General features: G+C 40.4%; 1 protein-coding gene across 1 annotated transcript in view; it reads right to left on the reverse strand.

Annotated features, from left to right (window-relative positions):
- Positions 1–4,028: 4,028 nt before the first annotated feature.
- GTF2I (general transcription factor IIi) overlaps positions 4,029–19,945 on the reverse strand; it is a gene marked incomplete at its 5' end in the record, with an annotated part of 45,359 nt that continues 29,442 nt past the window's right edge. The window contains 12 exons of the mRNA XM_053663483.1: positions 4,029–5,180; positions 5,856–5,931; positions 6,400–6,441; positions 7,236–7,277; positions 9,438–9,466; positions 11,059–11,242; positions 11,817–11,900; positions 12,382–12,462; positions 12,873–12,931; positions 13,882–14,065; positions 14,362–14,427; positions 15,011–15,112. Coding sequence (XP_053519458.1) covers positions 5,873–5,931; positions 6,400–6,441; positions 7,236–7,277; positions 9,438–9,466; positions 11,059–11,242; positions 11,817–11,900; positions 12,382–12,462; positions 12,873–12,931; positions 13,882–14,065; positions 14,362–14,427; positions 15,011–15,112 — 932 coding nt within the window. The remainder of the gene's footprint in view (positions 5,181–5,855; positions 5,932–6,399; positions 6,442–7,235; positions 7,278–9,437; positions 9,467–11,058; positions 11,243–11,816; positions 11,901–12,381; positions 12,463–12,872; positions 12,932–13,881; positions 14,066–14,361; positions 14,428–15,010; positions 15,113–19,945) is intronic.

Here is a 19,945-nt window from a genome sequence, read left to right on the forward strand (position 1 = left end):
GTCAATAGACCCTTTCATGACTGGCCTAGATCCTCTCAGGGCCCAGGCAGGAGGCGGGCTGCCTCTTCTCTTGCTGCCTCTTGGTGGGTCTGCCTCACTGCTTTACTGAAGTGGGGGCAACGCCCCCTCCCCCCTCCAGGTCCTCTCAGGCACTGCCAAAGGCATGGTCGTGGACAAGGGTTGCCATCGCTTTACAGAACTTGAGGCACTGTGGACTTCAAACCGACAGCCTTCAGAGCACGCACGTTTGCCAACTACTTGCTCTTGCTTCGGAGGAAATGCGGCAGGAAACACCTTTACAAATGGGTATTGTACCATAGCTTGCTTTCAGTGCTCTTTTCTGACACTTCCTCAAAGTAAAACCACAAACTATGCATGGTCTGGGGGTGAGGCAGGGCAGGAGGGGGAGGTAATGTGACCCTTGTTGACCAGCATACGGAAGCTAGGAGAGCTAAGAGCAAATCAGTGTTGCTTTGTTTTCCCAGTCCCGGGGGTGCAGAGGCCCCTCTGGGGCTGCCGGGCCAGTCTAGGTCCACTCCACTTTTTGTCAGTATGCCACCAGGGTCCTGGGAAGTCATGGTTTCTACAGCCAGCAAGTGGCAAGCTGCCTCAAACTGTTCTTTGAGCCTCGGTTGGCAGCCATGAGGTGAAATACAGAAGCTAATGACCACTCTGGTTGGTGTGACTCAGTGGACTGCGTGCTGGCCTGCGAACCAAAGGGTCGCTGGTTCAATTCCCAGTCAGGGACCATGCCTGGGTTGTGGGCCAGGTCCCCAGTAGGGGGCATGGGAGAGGCAACCACACATTGATGTTTCTCCCCCTCCACTCCCCTTTCTAAAATCAAATCTTAAAAATAAAAAATGCTAATGATCTCTCATGATGTAGTAGAAACACAACCCTGGGGGCCTGAACAGGATGAACAGCCCCATTCGTGGTCATCCCATCAGACTCACTGGTCTGAGCAGCTCAGCGAGTCGATAAAGTGCCCTTCAGGTCGTCTCAATTCTTGAAATCCTGTCCCCTCTTCCTCCCTGTCACAGGGGACACTCTAGCTGGGAGAACTCATCTTCCAAACACATACAGTCATTGAGAAAGCCAAGTACTGGGTAGTACACTTCCAGATGCCCACTAATGGTTAAGCCAAGCAAGTTCCAGGAATTTTGGGCACGGGCTGGGGTGTTGCAGACACCAAAAAGGCCCAGCCTTCCTCTGAACAGACCTTTTTATCCCGGGAGGGGTGGGGTGGGGCAGGGCAGTGGGGAGGCAAGCAGAAACAGAGGCCAGAAGGATGCTCAGAATAACCCACCTGCTTCAGAAGGGTACTGGCTGCCTGCTGTGAACAGCACCATCACGGGAGTACTGAGGGCTAGGCCTGGCCCTCAGTCTTGGAGACAGGCTGACACCTAACCTCACTTCTAAATTATCACAGGTAATTTAGACCAATGAGATAAAGGTAGCACCACAGTGTGCTGCTGAAAATGGCAGTCCCTGTGCTCTGAGCAGTTCAGCTTTAGGAAGGAAGGCAAAGGACAGCAGACACTCTCAGCCCGCCCTCAGCTGCTCGGACCAAGTGCCCCGTGGCCGCAAACACCCAGGGGCAGAGGTTGCTCCTTGCAACCACTAAAGGTCCCGGAGTTGGGATGGGATTACTTAGCATTTAGCCCAATTCCATTTAATACTATGTAGACATTTTCTTGGTTTCGCTGTTTTTCTAGTGGCTGTTTCCTTAGGACAACAGCCGTCTACAAGTGGAGCTTGGATAGGTCACGGAGCCTACATTCCTAGTCACTCCAGTCCCTCATAAATGTTCAACCTTGAACTATTATGGAATCAGGAGTTTTAGAAACACTAACCACGTTGCAATTATTTCTAAGGCCTTTCTGGTCCTTACTGATCTCACAAAGATCTTGGGGGGCAACTTTACCCCCCCCCCCCCCCACTCCCCCGCCAAAGAATAGTGCTTTTTATCCATTGTCTCACATATGAACTATTTGTCGTTACAGGTGCTGAAGGCTTCATCTTGCAACTGGGCTCTGGTTTAGTGAGCCAGGGTGACACTGCCACCCAACTTTGACCACAGCACTGAAACAACGGCTAACTTTGCCATGTGGGTGTGGATGCAATTTATGAGGTAACAATGCTATTCTAAGGGAAGCCTTTAATAAGAGATACCCGACTGTAGGAAGCAGACTAAAAAGTGTTAAAGCTTCAGAAGACAGTGAGTTAAAAGGAACTTGTACCACTTCTGGGAGTTTTCCAGAAGACAGATGCAGCAGCAGCACCACCTACCCAACATTCAACATTAAAAAACAGAAAAAAAAAATTTTTTTTTTCGTTTTCATTCTTAAAGAGAGGAAAAGGGAGGGAGAGAAACATTGGTTGCTTCTCACACACATCTGCAACCCAGGCATGTGCCCTGACCGGGAATCAAACCAGTGACCCTTTGCTTTGCAAGATGATGCCCAGCCAACTGAGCTACACTGGTGAGGGTGAAGTTTAACATTTCTTGAAGGAATTAAGATTTTTATTTAGGGAAGAGACATAATGGGACAAGAGTGTTCCTTAAACCATTATAAAGTCATGAGGAAGATAAGCACTGATTCTGTGCTGCTTATCCAGAGTACAGAAACTGGTCTACTTGGTAGATGTGAGAATGTTTTCTTAAAAAATGCTTTCTGCCCTGGCTGGTGTGGCTCAATGGATTGAGCACAGAGCTGTGAAGCAAAGGGTCACCAGCTCCATTCCTGGTCAGGGCACATGCCTGGGTTGCAGGCCAGGTCCCCAGTAGGGGACACATGAGAGGCAACCACACATTTATGTTTCTCTCCCACTCTTTCTCCTTCCGTTCCCCTCTAAAAATAGATAAATATTTTTAAAATGCTTTCTAACTGTGTGTGTGTATAATGTGTACACATAATAGACTTTTTAAAAGATCTTGGATCTAGAAAACCTTTGCAGAATCTCCAATGCTTTTAATTTTTAATTGTTGTTCAAGTAGTTTTGTCTTTTGCCCCCACCCCAGCCCTACCCACCTGCCTCCCATTTCCACCCCATTATTCTCCACGTGTCCTTTATACTTGTTCCTGCATACATAACAGACTTAAAAATGCTAACAATATATAAAAACAAAAAAATGTGCATGCACATACAGGCTTTAAAAATTTTTTAGGTTGTTTTATTTTGAGAGAGGGGAAGGAAGGGAGAAAGAAGGAGAGAAATACTGATGTGCAAGAGAAACATCAATCGGTTCCTCTCACTCACCCCCAACCGGGTACCTGGCCCACAACCCAGGCATGTGCCCTGACCAGGAGTCAGACTGGCGACCCTTTGGTTTGTGAGACAATTCCCAACCCACTGAGCCACACCAGTCAGTGCTCGGTAGACTTTTTATACTGGATAGGAAAGCAAATCTCTTTGGTATGTCGGTGATCCCATAGTATTACGATTAAAATAATACGTGGAGTCATGTATAGGGGCTGAACTCCCTTTAGAAGCCACCTCTGGAGAGATGGTTCTCTAGCAGCCGAGCTAAGAGGCGCGGGTGAGGGCAGCGTGCTGTCTGCGCCTTCTTAGAGCACTTTGAGGGCCTGGGAGATTCTACTGTCGCTAGAAACCGTCTCTTCCTAATTTCGGTTGGTAGATTAAGGACAAATTAGTTTCCCTGAGCATAGATCGTAGGGTACAGCAGAAGCAGGAGGCTCTGCTGAGAGAACAAAACATAACCCAAGCCAGTGGGATTTTCACCTGGGCGGAGCTAACATGTACACATGGTCTGGGAGGGGCTCCGACCCCAACATCCTATTTCAGGGGCAGGCAGTGGGTGTACACAGGTAAAAAGCGGGGGTCTCCGGCCTCCGCTCAAACTAGATGCACAGCAGTCTCAGAAACACCACAAACAATGGTGTACTTACGAGGACCGGAGCCTCTGAGCAGTGCCAGCCTAGCCTTCATTTTGCATTCCACCTACCGCCGACCCACCCACACGTTTCCCCAGACATAATCATGAAAACACTTTAGAAAGAAATAAATTAGTGTGTGAAAGGCATGGATGGATTTTATTTATTACCCTATATCTACATTTTAATTTGAGGTAAAATATAAGCAACACATAAAAATGCCTATTTCTGCTACCATGTAATATAATTCTCCATTATGAATATTGTGATAAAGCTAATGAACACGCTATGCCATCACATACTCTAGCTTTTCGTACAGCTGGTATTTTACAACTCTTATTGTCTGCAATCTCAACACGTGTAAGATTCTCCTACAAACGGCGCAGAATATCAGCGGGTGCATAATTAGCTTATGACCCCTCACTCCTCACACTGGAGCCTCAGTGTCACAAGTAGAATTATAAAATAACGAAGGCAATGAAAACCCCTTGAGATTGATCCAAACGGAACAGTGTTCCAAAAAACCCCCACACAACAACAGGTTCCACGATAGTGAGGCTTTAGTGTCGCTTAGCTTGCCCAAACTCTCATACCTGGTCTTCAACTTCTGGTGCACCATGCTTTTTATTTGGATGAAACGTAAATGTGGAGAGGTCCTTTGTATTCCCCCTCTAAGCCACACGCTGAGATACTACTGACCTCTTACTACCTATTAGGTAATCCTGGTGGTGTTTTTTTTTTTTTAATTATGATAAAAAATACATGAACCATGATAGATAGCTTAGGAAAAGATTTAGTCAAATATACAGACACTAACTGTTCACTCAGTCATTAAGGAGAGTTGTGAACAAAAGGATGATTTAAATGATTTTTCAAATATAAAAACTAAAGAACTAAACTATCTCAAGTGTTTTCTTCACTGCAGAAGCTGAGATGTCCCAGCAGGAGATGTGTCTTCACTTGATTGGGAAACAGACACCGTGGCTGAAGGCTCTGCTGAATCCGTAAAAAAACCTGGTGAGATTCATCCCTGTCGTTTTCCCTGTCGTTTTTCCAGCATTGCTGTAAAATCCTTATAATACATTCCAAAGTAAACCAGCCATTCCAAATCTACAGTCACTCTGCTCTTTAATTCAATTCACAGAACTGCTGAAAAAGTAGACATTTCTATCTAAAAGTAGAAAAAAAGGTTTGTATAGAAGGTATTTCTGTTATACAAGTATATTACACAGCTTGGGGCAGTAACAGGTCCAAAAAGCTCTTCTCACCCACTGATACTTTAAGCTGAAGGGAGAGAAAACAAACAAGAAAAGAGGTTACTCTAATTATACGAATTTAACATTCACAAACACCACAATGTAGCACTTAAACCCACGTATGCAGAGTACAAGGCAAACTCCATGACAAAGGGTCCCGGATTGAAAAGAAAGCGCCATGAGACGCAGATCCAGGACGGTCAGGTTGTAACCCGTGAACTACCTACCTACCACCTGGTCCTAAACACCCAACAGTGCATCCCTGTTGAGTTTCAGCAGGCATGAGAACCAAGTTTTGCTGATTCCTGGTCTCGGGCTGCCCGTCCTGGTACTAACCTGGCCAAGTTTAAGGAGTCAGAATAACAGGATCAGGCTCATAATTTAGGATTAGTGGACATGTCAGTGTAGTGATACTGACTCAGTGAATTCTGATGTGAGGACAATATTTACCCTGTCGATTAAAATCTTTTCCTTTTAAGGCAAAAGTGCACTTTTATCTTTGAGTAACACACATATTGATCCAAGGAAAAAATCTCTGCCTGAATTTTGTAGCTAAAAATAATCCCATATGGCTTACACTTGGACCACACAAGCCCTGAAGGCGGGGCCCCATTAGAGCTGAAGCAGGGAAAATGCATGTAGATAGCAGGTGGGTTTGGACGGACACGACACAGCGTCCCGGACACAGAAGCTGAGTTATTACCCTAGGAGGGAAGAGGTCTACCACGTAGGGTCTGGCTCTTGCTTAATCTGAGAGCTTCCATCAGTCTCCTTTATTTCTATCAAGAAAAACAAAAGAGAACTCTTTAATTGCACTATGAATGCAAATCTGCTCAATTACAAACCCATACCAATTTACTAACATGATTTAACAGGAATCACAAGATACTAAAAAACGGTAACATTTTCAGAGACAACAATGTTTCTTTAGCTCTAAGTCCTAAATTTTGCTACTCATGTTTTCAAAGTAACACACATCTTAATTCCATATGTATGTAAAGGATCCTCACTGTCTGTGCCATATAGCAGTCATTCCATGGTTTCAGACTCACTTGAGGGAAATGGAACCAAAGAACCCATGAGTCATTCTGAACACAATGTTTCTGGTCATAAAACAACAGATCCCATTCATCCTGAAATGAAACAAAACCACCACACTTCTACTTTTAAGAGCTGTAAAAACAATTAATCCTTTGTCCTAATGAAAGTCTTAAGCAACTTTTTGACAACCAGACCACCCTTTTTACCTTCTGTTGCAGGAACCTCCAACTGGCTCGGCTCAGCTGATTCTGAAAGGAAACACGTTAAGATTCACTGTGACACTGCTCAAAAGGTGCTTTCAATTATTTAAAGAGAACAGCTCTTCAAACGAGAGAAAGTTCTTCACACCATGTACCTAAGTCACAAGTCTAACATGAAAACAACAGCCACAGACTCCCGGAATAAGCACAATTACTCAACTAGACTTTCAAAACTCTACTCCTCTTCTGAAATGTGGTAAGTAAGCTTACCTAACCAAAGTCTTAAATAACAATCCTAATCAACTCGACTCTAACATGAGAGCAAGAAGTTCCTTTTTTATCATCCCCCTTTCTTCTGTGAGTTCCTTTTTAATAAAAGCCTTTCCTTACTTTCAATGAATCACAGTAACAGGCCTAAACTATCTGTTTCTAAGGAATTTAAAATCTACAATACATCCATTTCTACCCAACACAATTTGGCTTTCAACTACCAGTATAAACAAATGGCATGACGAATAAAGTTTAAAAAGATGACCTTCTCACTGAAAAACTGCATTCTACACCAATGATCTCATGGTGCCTGACCCCGTACAAGCGCTGGGACAGTGGGATCAAATGGTACGCGGCCCATGGTTCTCAATTAGGACCTACAAGCTGAGCTTCTCCCGGCTTTCAACCACAGGAGTCACAGACGCCAAGTCCAAGTGCGCACACGCGTGCACTGCGGACTGACCAACTCTGCAAAGTTGGACAAACAAAAGTATGTGGAGCCACACAATTTTTATCTGACCTATTTTACTGAGAAAAGCAGGAACAGTCCTGTTTTATCCTCCTTAATTTACCTTGTATCACTGGGCCTTCTGACTCACTCTGATCAACCAACTCTGAAAATAAAGCAAATTCATTTCATAATGTAATGGCATACTGTTATATTCGAAAAGTATTTTTACAAACATTCTTTATTTTGATGCTCCAGTTTTGCCATAACAGATATTATTTTCCTTATGACAAGAAGGGAACAAACATTAAGAGTTCTGGTATTTCCCACCAAAGAACAAATTCATAGTAATTACCACAAAATTCTACTATAGACCTGAGTAATGATGAGAACAAAATTGAACATTTTAAACATGAAGAGGATAAAAAATATTACAATACAATGTTCTTTGAAACTAAAAATTAGAAGAAAATTAGGACTAATAAAAAAAACAGAAAAATAATTATAATGGGATTTCTTTAAATAACGAAGTCCCTGGCATGATTAAAGCTAAGTGTCACAGAGATGACTTAAAAATCTATGAAGCAAGGTATACCTCTCTTTCATATGGAGAGTACCAAATACTAACATAGTGGTATTGGCCACGATAGAGCACATACCAAAACCAAAATATGTTAAAAAAGAACTCATGGATTCGGGGTATAAGCAAATGAGTAAGTTTTATGATAAATCAAATTCAAAACCTGGAGGCAAAAGAGAGGTAACCAAATCCATGGTCCTGAAGCACCAAGGCCAGAGGCCAGGGTCAACAGTGTGAAGCAGACGGAATGGCAGGGGACAGGTGCAATGACAGCACACCTCTCAGGTCAGGGGGACAAACCAACAACTGAGAGACAGGCAAAGTTCTGTCTCTCCAGGGCCACTGATGAGTCCTGAACACGACACTGAAGGGGCTTCCATTACACTTTCCCAGTGAATAAACTACAGAACTGAATGTAGACAAATTTTATTTATATATTCACGTATTTCTTCACTCCTCACCCAAGGACATGCTTACTGATTTCAGAGAGAGGGAAAGGAAGGCAGCGGGGGAGACAGGGAGAGAGACATGAATGTAAAAGAGACAGAATCGCTGCCCCCGCACAAGCTCTGAGCAGGGAAGGAGCCTGAGTGCCTTCCGCTCACTGGATGACCCCCAACCAACTGAATCACACTAGCCAGGGCAAATGCAGATGGATTGTAAAGAATTAGAATAATTATACTAAGTTGAAAAAGACTGGAATGCCAATGGTAGAAAAGGATCATTCTCAATTACAAAATTTTTAATAAGTTAACAGAAAATAAAACATGTGAGCACAATTGTTTTTGCTATAAACACACTACTTAAAATGACAAACAGAAATGAAAGAGCACTTAATGTGTTAATGCAAATGTCTATCAAAAACTGTGCTTAATATTAATAGAAGCTAAATCACATTAAAAAGACCTATTTATTCCACCTCTAAGAGGAACCTAATCTACAAAACAAACAAACAAGCAAAATATAACCAAAGACACTGAAATAGAGAACAGACTGACAGTGACCAAAGGAAAGAGGGGAGGGAATTTCAAGGGGAAAGGGGAAGGATTTGCAGGAACAAGTATAAAGGACTCATGGACAATAACAAGGGTGGGGGGGTGGGTTGGGATGGGGGTAAAGGGCAGAAAATTATACTTGAATAACAATTAAAATAAAAATAATAAAAATCTATTACAGCATAATAATCATGTAACAATAATAAATGTAATTAATAGTACTGATAACAATAACAGATAGATCACACTTCCTGAGGACATACTATAAGGCTAAGCATTGTTCTGAGTCAGGGGTCAACAAACTTTTTCATAAAGAGCCAGTTAGTAAATATTTTAGGCTTTGCAGGTCACGTAGTCTCCATTGCAACTTCTGTGAACCCTGCTGTAAGCAAACTGGTATGGCAGTGTTTTAATAAAACTTTATTTACCAACACTGGCAGGCGATTGCTGACCCATTTTTGATGCTTGACATATAATGAGTCATTTAAAATGTCCTAAAACTCCCCAAATGGGTACTAATATTATTACCATTTTATAAATGAGTAAAATGAGATTTTAAAAAGTTAAGCAACTCCCCCAAGCTTACATGTGCTCTATGTATGACTAGTGCTTTAACACTAAAGGCTGAATTAACAACGACTCTGCATGGTTACTGCTGTAAGTACAGTAAAATCTTGTGAGCTAAGTCCATGGGCACACAGCCACACCTGTTCATATTCCAAAAATGAGAAAGACTTCATAAAATACTCACGGTTATTAATCACAAGTCCTGGAAATGGTCTAAAAAAGAAATAAATTGTGCAATGTTTTAATCTACAGGAATTTACAGACATATTCAATTTATACAACTAATTTAAAAAATATTTAATGTATTTATTTTTAGAAAGAAGGGAAGGGAGAAAGACAGGGAGAGAAACATCCCCCCACTGGGGCCCTGGCCCACAACTCCGGCGTGTACCCCGACGAAATCAAACTGGCAACCCTTTGGTTCACGGGCCCATGCTCAACCAATGAGCTACACCAGCCAGGGCTATACAACTAATTTTTAAATCATGACACATATGTGCTAGAATGAGAAATGTTGTCCACTACTTTTTAATCTTCCATCCTTTTTTGAAAACTCTCCACCTGAGGACAAGTTTATTGATTTTAGAGAGAGGTCAAGGGAGGGAGAGGCAGGAGAGAAATACCAATGTGAGAGAGAAACATCAATCAGTTGCCTCTGGTATGTGCACGGACCAGGGAACGAACCCACAACCTTTTGGTTTATGGGACTTTGCTTCAACCAAGCCACATTGGCCAGGGCTTAATCTCACATACTTTTTAATTGAGCAATTAATACATATATATATGGAAGAGCCCTAATATGAAAACGTTACACTAAAGATGGTGGGAAAACAAACAAAATAAAAGGAACAAAGAAAAGGGAATAGACTAATTCTAGTGAAATGGTCTAATGGAAGGAGGTGGTTTCCTAGACCCCTGGGGCATGGAACAGAAAATAAACATTGGTTATGTGGGACAAAAATATGGGAATTTTAGAGAAAGAGTTTTGGGAGAAGATGAATGGATGAGAAAAGCCTTGGGAGGGTAGTACATTTAGCTATTTGAGTGCTAGTCCTAAACCATTTAAACTAAGACCGTGGGAACTTGACAATGAACTACTGAGGTAGACTTAGTGATGGCCAGGTTTTTGTGAGTCGCAAGAGAAGAGTGAAGACACCTTGGGACTTCTGAGTAGGTGGACAGAAAAGAGGTGGTGGATTTGCTGTACATGGATTGTGATAAGCACATATTAATAATGTGATTCTTGTCATGCTGTTGGAGGTGTACTTACCATTCCTACTCTGTGGATAAGGAGCTGATACTCTCAAAGGAAACAAGTACAATCTCTAACTGTACAGTGCAGAAAACAGAAGGGATTTGGATGACTTGGGACCGAATCCCTGAAACGCCTAAGATAAAATCTGACAACAGTTTTCTGTAAAGGCTGAACAGTAAATATTTTAGGGCTTACAGACCACAGTGTCTCTGTCCCAAAGACTCAATTTTACCACTATAACATGAAAGCAGTCGTAGACAACATGTAAACAAACACATGTGACTATGTCTGAATAAGACATTATAGAGACAGGAGGCAGGCTGGATCTGATCCACAGGCCATGGTTTGCTGCCTTCCTGCCTTAAAACCCACAAAATTAAGAGAGTCAGCTCAGGGAAGGGAAAATCTAATACTATAATAATTACAGTACTTTATTCGTTTATTACATGGTAAACTTGACTCTATTACTACATATGACTACATGTTGTAAGATGACAGTCTCACAACCTGCATTCATTGTTGCAGGCAAGCAGGGGACTCTCTCACTTACCTAATGACTGTGAACTTAATGAACTCAGCTGAATCTAGAATCCTTCTCATGGAGCTGATTTCCAGGTAGCTGGGGGCTTTGAACGATACTCCAGGAGGCATGCCATCCACTACCACACAGCCAGGGTTAATCGTGATTTTCCTGTACGGAACTTTCACAGGGAAACCCATACCAATAGCTTCACCTATAATGAGACAAAGAGCATAAAAGCATCGGTTAATATTTACGAAACACATGACTGACACTGACTTTGAAGACGACCTCTACTATTAACTAAGGTCTTTGAACACTTCAGACAACCTTACGCATAAACCTAAATTTTATTCACCGTGATACTAACCATTATTAGTAGTACTGATACAAAACAATTAATGCATTCTTACTAAACAATGCATTCTCACTAAAAGAACTTCGGCAAAACCAAAATAATTATTTTATAACTTCTTTTCATTTTAAATAATATTACAAATAAACTATCTGAACATAATCTACTGTTAAGATCTTATTGAAACAACCCTGTTTGCTGTGACTCAGTGGACTGAGCACCAGCCTAGGAACCAAAAGGTCGCCAGGGCACCTGCCTGAGTTGCCAGCCAAGGTCACCAGTTGGGGGCGGGTGAAAGACAACCACACACTGATGTTTCCCTCTCTCTCTCCCGCCTTTCTCTTCTGTCTAAAAATAAAATCTTTTAAAAAATTTTATTGAAACAAAATTTCCTCGATTATTGCAAGCTGTACTATGCAAATGAAAAACTTACCAAATTTACGACTGAAGAGGTCATTAACTTGTTCTCTTAGCTGTCTAGCTTTTTCAACTTTTGACAGTCTTTCATTATCATCATCTAAAAAAAAGTTAAGAGAAAACTCATAATAATTAAGCAATGCTACTTTAATTCTAAGTAAATTTTATGTTCCCTGTGTAACTCACTTTATGTTTTTGGAATATTTAAGTATTTTAAACTAATAAAGATTGTAATGATTTAACAATAACACCAAATTGAAAATGCTGCAATTTTATTCCTGTTATAAAGAACTTTATCTGCTGTTTTATAGACTTTTTTTAAAACAAGACACTAGGTATCTGGGTGGTCAGCAGGTTTTAGTTCATGCCAAGTCCAGTGAATTGCCTAGAGCAAATTAGCAATAAACTGACAAGGGGATGCATTTGGTTAATCTCTGAAGGGTGGAAGGGGAGTGCAACAATGTAACGTGTACTCAGCATCTCTGAAGTGTAAGGCAAACCTCAGTAATCCATACGCTGAAAGTGAAAAAGCAGAAAAGGAAAACACCCCACAAATTATGATAAAGGCAGAGAATTCATACCTGGAATTGTCACCTGAATGATGTTAAGATCTTCAACACCTGATGCAGTAGTATTAACATTGGGCGATGAATTTATTTTTCCTTAGAATAAGACACATAAAATTACAACACATACAACATATTATTTACATAAATATTTCTTTAAAAAAGAATTAAATATTCTCAATAATATGTTTACAATTCAGACTACACAAAATGGTATTTTAACCCAAACTTTTGTTCAAGGTTTGATAGTTTTCACAGAATATTTTGTCATTTAGCGATATTAAGCTTCCCAAAAAGCATTTTACTTTTCTCTCTTCCATGTGATGCCTAGTATAGCAGACACATAGAGATTCTCAATTACCGAAGAACTAAAACCCATAAACTAATCACAACTCCAATTCTGAATGAGCTTTCCTAATTTTAGCTCAATTATGGTCTTTAAACAATTTTTAACCACTGCTGCAGAATAAATTTCTAATAGCATGTTTCCTGCAGCAAGAGCTTACTTGGAGGGCTCTTAGAGGAGGAGGTGCTCTCCTTAATTGCCGTTTCAAACATTTCAGGCCTAAAAACAAGAGAGAAAAAAAACATGTATGCTAATATTCCAATGGTAAAACATTAAAAATTAAACAACTAAAAGATTTTAAAAGCAGTAGTTCTCTGTAAATATGCTCTAGGTTCTTAGTAATGTAAGAACAGAAAAGCAAGGTTATCTCAAGGAACACAGACAAAAGGACTAATATAACTGTGATTATAACATCCACTCAGTCCTATCTGATTTGAACAGCTGCTTCTTCCCATGATTTTAAGATCTGCTGGAAAGATTCAGTGTTAAGCTGAGAATGGAAACAGGAAACACCCTGTATGCAGGTAGCATGGAAACACAGACAGGTGGAGAAAACTTCAGCAAAAGTTTTTCTTCTGAAGAAGCAGAAGCAGAGGCCATACCTCTACAGACCTGGATGCCAGTACAGAAAGTGGCCATTATGCTTGCAATGTCTGTCAGCTTTGATTATCTGACAGCATCTCTGGGTGACTCAAAAGTCAGCATTAATGAACAAAACCTAAAATTCATTTCAATTAATTTCAAATAATTCCTGGGTATCAATGTATTTCCTAATTCCAACTATTTCCATCCATCTGTTTCAATTGTAGTTTTAATTGTTTCAATTCATAGATCTCCAAGTAAATAGGAGAGAAATTCAAAGTATTGTGTAAGTTGGAGAAATAAAAGGGTTTCATAAAACTGGAACCACTCATTAAATTCCAGTAGCATCAAACCATTAAAACATACAACTGTGGGTAGATTTAACAAAATGAAGTTGTTATCCTTTCGGTAAGCTAGAGCCCTTCCTTCCCTCTTCTAACCATTTACGAAATATTTATAACACAGACGAGTACAGCTTAAAGAGCTTTCTGACGCCAGGGCTGACATGGCCCTACCACGCAGGTGGATCCGTGTGCCCGTCACCCAGTGTGAAACACTGTCAATCTCATGTCAGCTTATTTCCTTACTTTTTAATAATGAACTTAATTTTCGCTTTGTTTCTGAGTATCTTCTCCAGCCTTGGAATGCCAAAAGTAGATGGTCTGCGAAACGGCACACCCTCAGGTAAGCCTTCCACATAAAAGTCTTCAGGGAAAGACTCGAATAATGCAAATGGCACTTTCACGGCTTGTTTAAGGCCCAGGGCTTCACCTACAAAACACACACATACACTTCTCACATTTATAACTTAAAAAAAAGAGAAAGCTCTTTAAAAAGTGCATTTTAAATTACATTTTACGGCAGGCAAAATTACATTTTTTTAAAACTGTATTAATTTTTATTTGTAAATAAATTCTTGATGCTCAGAAAAGTGGGAGAAATTATGAAATACACCCACGCTTCCAGTAACAGCATAACTTAAATGTTGTATATTTTATTTAGCTCACATTCTTCTATTTTTAAAAACTGCCTTATATTTTAATAATAGTGTTTGAAAGTAAACTTACCACATTTTTCATTGAAAAGATTTTCAACTTTTTGTTTTAGGTCTGTGATTTTGGCATTCCAGGCCTCTGTATGCAAAAAACCAAGACAGTTAATCTGTTAGTAATATTGACCAATATACTTTCCATGGCCAGGGGTTTATTTTAAATACAAAATAAGAAAATACATAGACTTTTAAAATAGTCATGACTTGACAACTACTCTAATATAGTGACACATTATTTAACCGTTTGCCTATATGACTAATATGCTGGCTACTAATAAATGACATATACTAAAGCAAATAATAAAAAACAAATAAAGCATCCAAGCCGCCCAAAAGACAACTGTAGTATCTACTAAGTGCCATGTATAGTTCTACTCTGTACATGAGTTAGTATTTACAATCCTCGTAATAACCCTATGAAGCAGAAAGTAATGTTATCTCCATTTATAAATAAGGAAACTGACGCACAGAAAAGTTAAACAGCTTGCTCGGGGTCATGGAATAATTATATGGTACTGGCACCAGCTTTGAACTCCAGCAGCCTGACTCTATGAGTAAGGGCTAATATATACTGCTTACAAAATACAAAATAATTAGTAAAATATTTTTATGAATTCCTTCTTTATTTCAAATGACAAAATCAAAACAATAAAATGCATATTTACCAAAGGAAAACTCTCTCCCTCGGGGCTTAAAGGGAACATTAGAACCATTAGTCTGAGTAGGGGTTCGAACAGCTGAGGTCTGAGGGTTGTTGTTATTAGGACCTAAAGAAGAATTCAAAACAAAACAAAACATAGTCAACAAACATTTCATCTTGCCTACTGAAGCCTAGCCAGTGCTGGGAAACAAAGTTGGATTCAAACAGTACATAAGCACCCTGCAATGAAAATGGGTTCTGCTGCTAGTTCCACAGACTCACACCCATTTGCCTACTTCTGTCCCTATAATGAGGCCTTCTTTCCCAAATCAGAATTAGCTTTCTGATTCACCTAAGGTTCTTTTAATTCACTTAACGCTTCATCATGCCCCTTGGAGCCATGTAATTTTTGGTTGCCTATGTTTGCTTATGTTTTCCTTTCAACTCTTGAACACAAGGACAACTTTAGGTACAATTACATTATCTCCAGTGTGAACCTTTCCTTTGAATTTGCCAACTGCCCCTGGCATATCCTTTCTTTAAATTCTTAGTACAACTTAGAAACGATCAGTCATTTTCCATTAAATGAAAATGAATGCTAGTTTCAGTGATCCTTATAAACCCTAGGCCCTAACTCTTCTTTATGTGGGGTCATCTAATGCTTGAACGATAAGCTTATCTTAATCTGAAGCTAACAATTAAAAAAAATGCACAGACTTCTGGTCAAAATGGGGGACATAGGTAGACATTGCTCCCCTCTTCACACAGTCACATCAAAATTACAACTAAAACATAGAACCACCATCACTCAAAACCATCAGAATATCTTAGGAGTGAAGAGTTCCAGCCCCACATCTGGCCCCCCAGCACAGGATTCCACTGCCAAGAAGATAAGTTCCCACAACTTCTGGCTGCAAAATCCAGCAGGGATTGAGTTGGTGGAAGAAACTGCTAGAGCTCCAAGCAGTTCTGCTTGAAGAACTCATACACAGACTCACTGATTTAAGACTCACTCCATCTGAACTGCAGCACAGGGGCAGCAGACTGAAAGGCACCAGTGGCATTAAAGGAGAAATTGAGCCCTGGCTGGTGCTCAGTGGATTGAGTGCAGGCCTGCAAACCAGACGATCATGGTTTAATTTCCAGTCAGGGCACATGCCTGGGTGGCAGGCCAGTTCCCAGCAGGAGACACACAAGAGGCAAGGAGATATTGAGGTGTCTGGCAACAAGGTTAGTAGAGGCCATTGTCCCTTTTCTAAAGCCTCCCCCCACCCCAGAGCTGGCAAGTGGGTGCCATACCTAAGACTCCACCAACCTAACACTGTCCTTAGAGGTCCCCAGAGACTGCCCCACACAACTTATGGGCCAACTGAACTGCTTTTCCATTTGAATGGCTGGTCTTTGCTCATGTTTTACAACTCCTACATCCTATCAAACAAGCAATAGTGGGCCTCGGTGAGGCCCAAGCATGGAACTGATTCACAGCTTGGCTTGCCTGGGAATCTCCAAGCCTTGCACAAATAGCAGCCATCTCAGAATGCTTTATAGCTCAGGTAGGGTGGCCCCGGGCCAAACACAGGTGGGGGTTGACCTTGGCCTGCTCCGCCCGGGGAAACCCCAGGGCCAGTGCATCCAGTGGACAGGTACATTCCATGTTTGAGCACCACCACCCTGCCCCTGCACAGCTGATCCTCCATGGAGGGTAAAGGTTGGTTAGTGGTCACAGCTAACCCTTGCAGCTAACTGGCCTGGGTAAATCCCTCCCATTAATCTGACAACAGCAACCAAGGCCCAACTACAAGAGGAGGGTGTACTCAGCCCACATGAAGGGTGCATCTCAAGTATCCAGCTTGGGTATAAGAGGAATCTGTGTCACTCATCCCTACAGGGCATCTACTACATTAGGCCACACTACCAAGACAGGGAGTGATAGTAGCTCATCTACCTAATATACAGAAACAAAAATAATGAGGCTCCCAAAACGAGGAGGCAAAGAAACATGACCCAAATGAAAGAACAGATCAAAATTCCAGAAAAAAGGACTAAATGAAATGGAGATAAGCAATCTATCAGGTGCAGAGTTCAAAACAATGGTTATAAGAACGCTCGAGGAACTAAGTGAGGACCTCAACAGCACAAAAAAGATCCAGTCAAAAATGAAGGATACACTAATTGAAATAAAGAACAATTTACAAGCAAACAGAAGTAGAGTAGATGAAACTAAGACTCAAATCAATGATCTGGAACATAAGGAAACAAGCAAAAACCAATCAGAAAAAGAAGAAGAAGAAAAAGGAATCCAAAAAGCAGCTTCTGGGACAACTTCAAGAGGACCAATGTTTGCATCATAAGGCTGCCACAGAGAGAAGAGAAAAGAGCAAGAAACTGAAAATCTATTTGAAAAAATAGTGAAAGAAACTTCCCTAATTTGTTGAAGGAAATAAATATGCAAGTCCAGGAAGCACAGAGAGTCCCAAACTGGATGGATGCAAAGAGGCCCACTCTAAGACACATCATAATTAAAATGTCAAAGGTTAAAGGTAAAGAGAATCCTAAAAGCAGCAAGAGAAAGGCTGTTAGTTACCTACAAGGGGACTCCATAAGACTGTCAGCTGATTTCTCAAAAGAAACTTTGCAGGTTAGAAGGAATTGGCAAGAAACAGTCAAAGTGACAAAAAGCAGGGACCTACAACCTAGATTACTCTATCCAGCAAAGCTATCATTTAGAATGGAAGAGCAGATAAAGAGATTCCCATACAAGAAAAAACTAAAGGACTTCAGCATCACCAAAACATTATTATGTTAAAAGTTAAAGGGACTTACTTAAAAAAATCAAAACTATGAATAATAAAATGGCAAAAAGTACAAATCTATAAAAAGTTGATAAAAAAACAAACTAAGCAAACAAGAAGAACAGAGACAAAAATCATGGATATGGACAGCATTTTGATGGTTGCCAGATGGGAAGGAGCTGTAGGGGAATGGGTGAAGAGGTGAGGGGATTAAGAAGTACAAATAGGCAGTTACAGAATAGCCACAGGGATGTGAATTACAGCGTAGGAAATGGAGTAGCCAAAATACTTATACCCATGAACCATGGACATGAACAAGGGTGGGGGGTGCTTGGTGGACAGAGTAAAAGGGGGAAATCAGGACAACTGTAATACTGTAACCAATAATATATAATTAAAAAATAAACAAAAGAGCTCAAAGAAATTAAATTTCTTCGTATTTCTTTGGAAAATAACCAACATTCTTTCTAAAGATACATTCTGAAACTAATTTTTCCAATTTGCAGAAATGTGCGTATAGTCTCCAGGCTTTCATCTGAATTGTCATTCTATTGAGTTACCTACTTCCCATGGCTATCTTCACATAAAAACTTTTGCTTAAAGAAGAACCTCTGCAGCAATACTACTAACAGCTAAAAGTATATAACAGTCACTGTACAAACAATATCATATGTAAAAACTAATTTAGTTTTCATAGGCATCTCCACTTTACCTATGGAGAAATGGAGCCACGGTGGTCATGTGGTCAATTCCATTAGTGGTAAATGGTGGAGCTGGGATACCAACCTTCAGAGTCTAACTCCTCAGCCTTTACCACTACATACTATCTCCCTGAAACACTTACAATACTTTCATGAATCACTTTCTAGATCTAGGGAATGGATGGCGCACACAGCACACATACAGCCACCCCAATCTTCCCTATTTAACCTGGGTATCGACTCAGAACCCGTAAGAGTATCAGCAGTGTCTGACAGGAATGGATGAAATTGAAATTTGTCTGTTGTTCCCTATGAGATATAAAGATTCAACATTCTAGTCTTAAAGTATCTCAGAATTCCTGAACAAAAACCACAGCTTCCTTAGACAGGACAGTGAAGACGGCAAGGTGTTTCTGAACCACTTGGCTCTATCAACTTGGTTTACCAGGCAGATACAACAATACAGAAGAAATCAGTATATTCTATTAGTCAAAATTCTGTATCAGGCTACCAAGGTCATCTGACTAACATCTCTGCTTAAACTCCATGCTCTTGAAGCAACAACAGGGCAAGACTGAAGAAACGTATGATCGGCTAACAGAACTGAGTAAAATATCCAGTTCACATTCTAAGTATAATTTGGCCTTTGGTTTATACTTCTGTGAAATAACACTATGCATGCACTAGAATTAACTAAATTAAAGACACTGAAAATACCAAGTACTGCGAGGATGTGTAGCAAGCAACTGGAATATCTACACATTCCTGGCAGGAGTGTAAAATAATAAAACCACCCTGGTAAACTGCTGGGCAGTTTCTTAGAAAGATAAAAACCCAGCAATTCTCCTCTTAAATATCTATTCAAAAACCGGAAAAGCATGTATCATATGTGGTATGCAAATGTCCACAGCATCTTCATTAGAGGAAGACTAAAAATAAATCCAAATGTTCACTGACAGATGGATAAGCAAAATGTGGCGATCCCAAACATGGAGTAATAACTGACAAAAAATAGAAATACTGCAATAGGCAACAACAAGTACACATTTAATAACACTATGCTGAGCAAAGGAAGGCAATCATACAAAAAGATACAGCCAATAGTCCATTTATATAAAATTCTAGAACAGCAGAAGTATTCTGTGGTGATAATGTGGATCAATGGTTGTCTGTGGCCTGAACTGTAAGGGACTGACTGCTAAGGAACATGAGGGAGAAACGTTTTAGGGTTGACTTAAGTGATTATAACAAATACTTAAACTCAAATGGTATCATTAAAATGGGTACATTTTTGCCCTGGCCAGTGTGGCTCAGTGAACTGAGTGCTGACCTTCGAATCAAAGGGCCAATAAATTTTATTATACCTAACTAATTTGATTTTTTAAAAAGATTTTATTTATTTATCTTTAGAGGGGAAGGGAAGGAGAGAGGGAGAGAAATATCAATGTACAGTTGCCTCTTGTGTGT

The sequence above is a fragment of the Artibeus jamaicensis genome, unplaced genomic scaffold (assembly GCF_021234435.1).
Source record: "Artibeus jamaicensis isolate MK-2021 breed Jamaican fruit bat unplaced genomic scaffold, CSHL_Jam_final contig_3182, whole genome shotgun sequence".
NCBI lineage: Eukaryota > Metazoa > Chordata > Mammalia > Chiroptera > Phyllostomidae > Artibeus > Artibeus jamaicensis.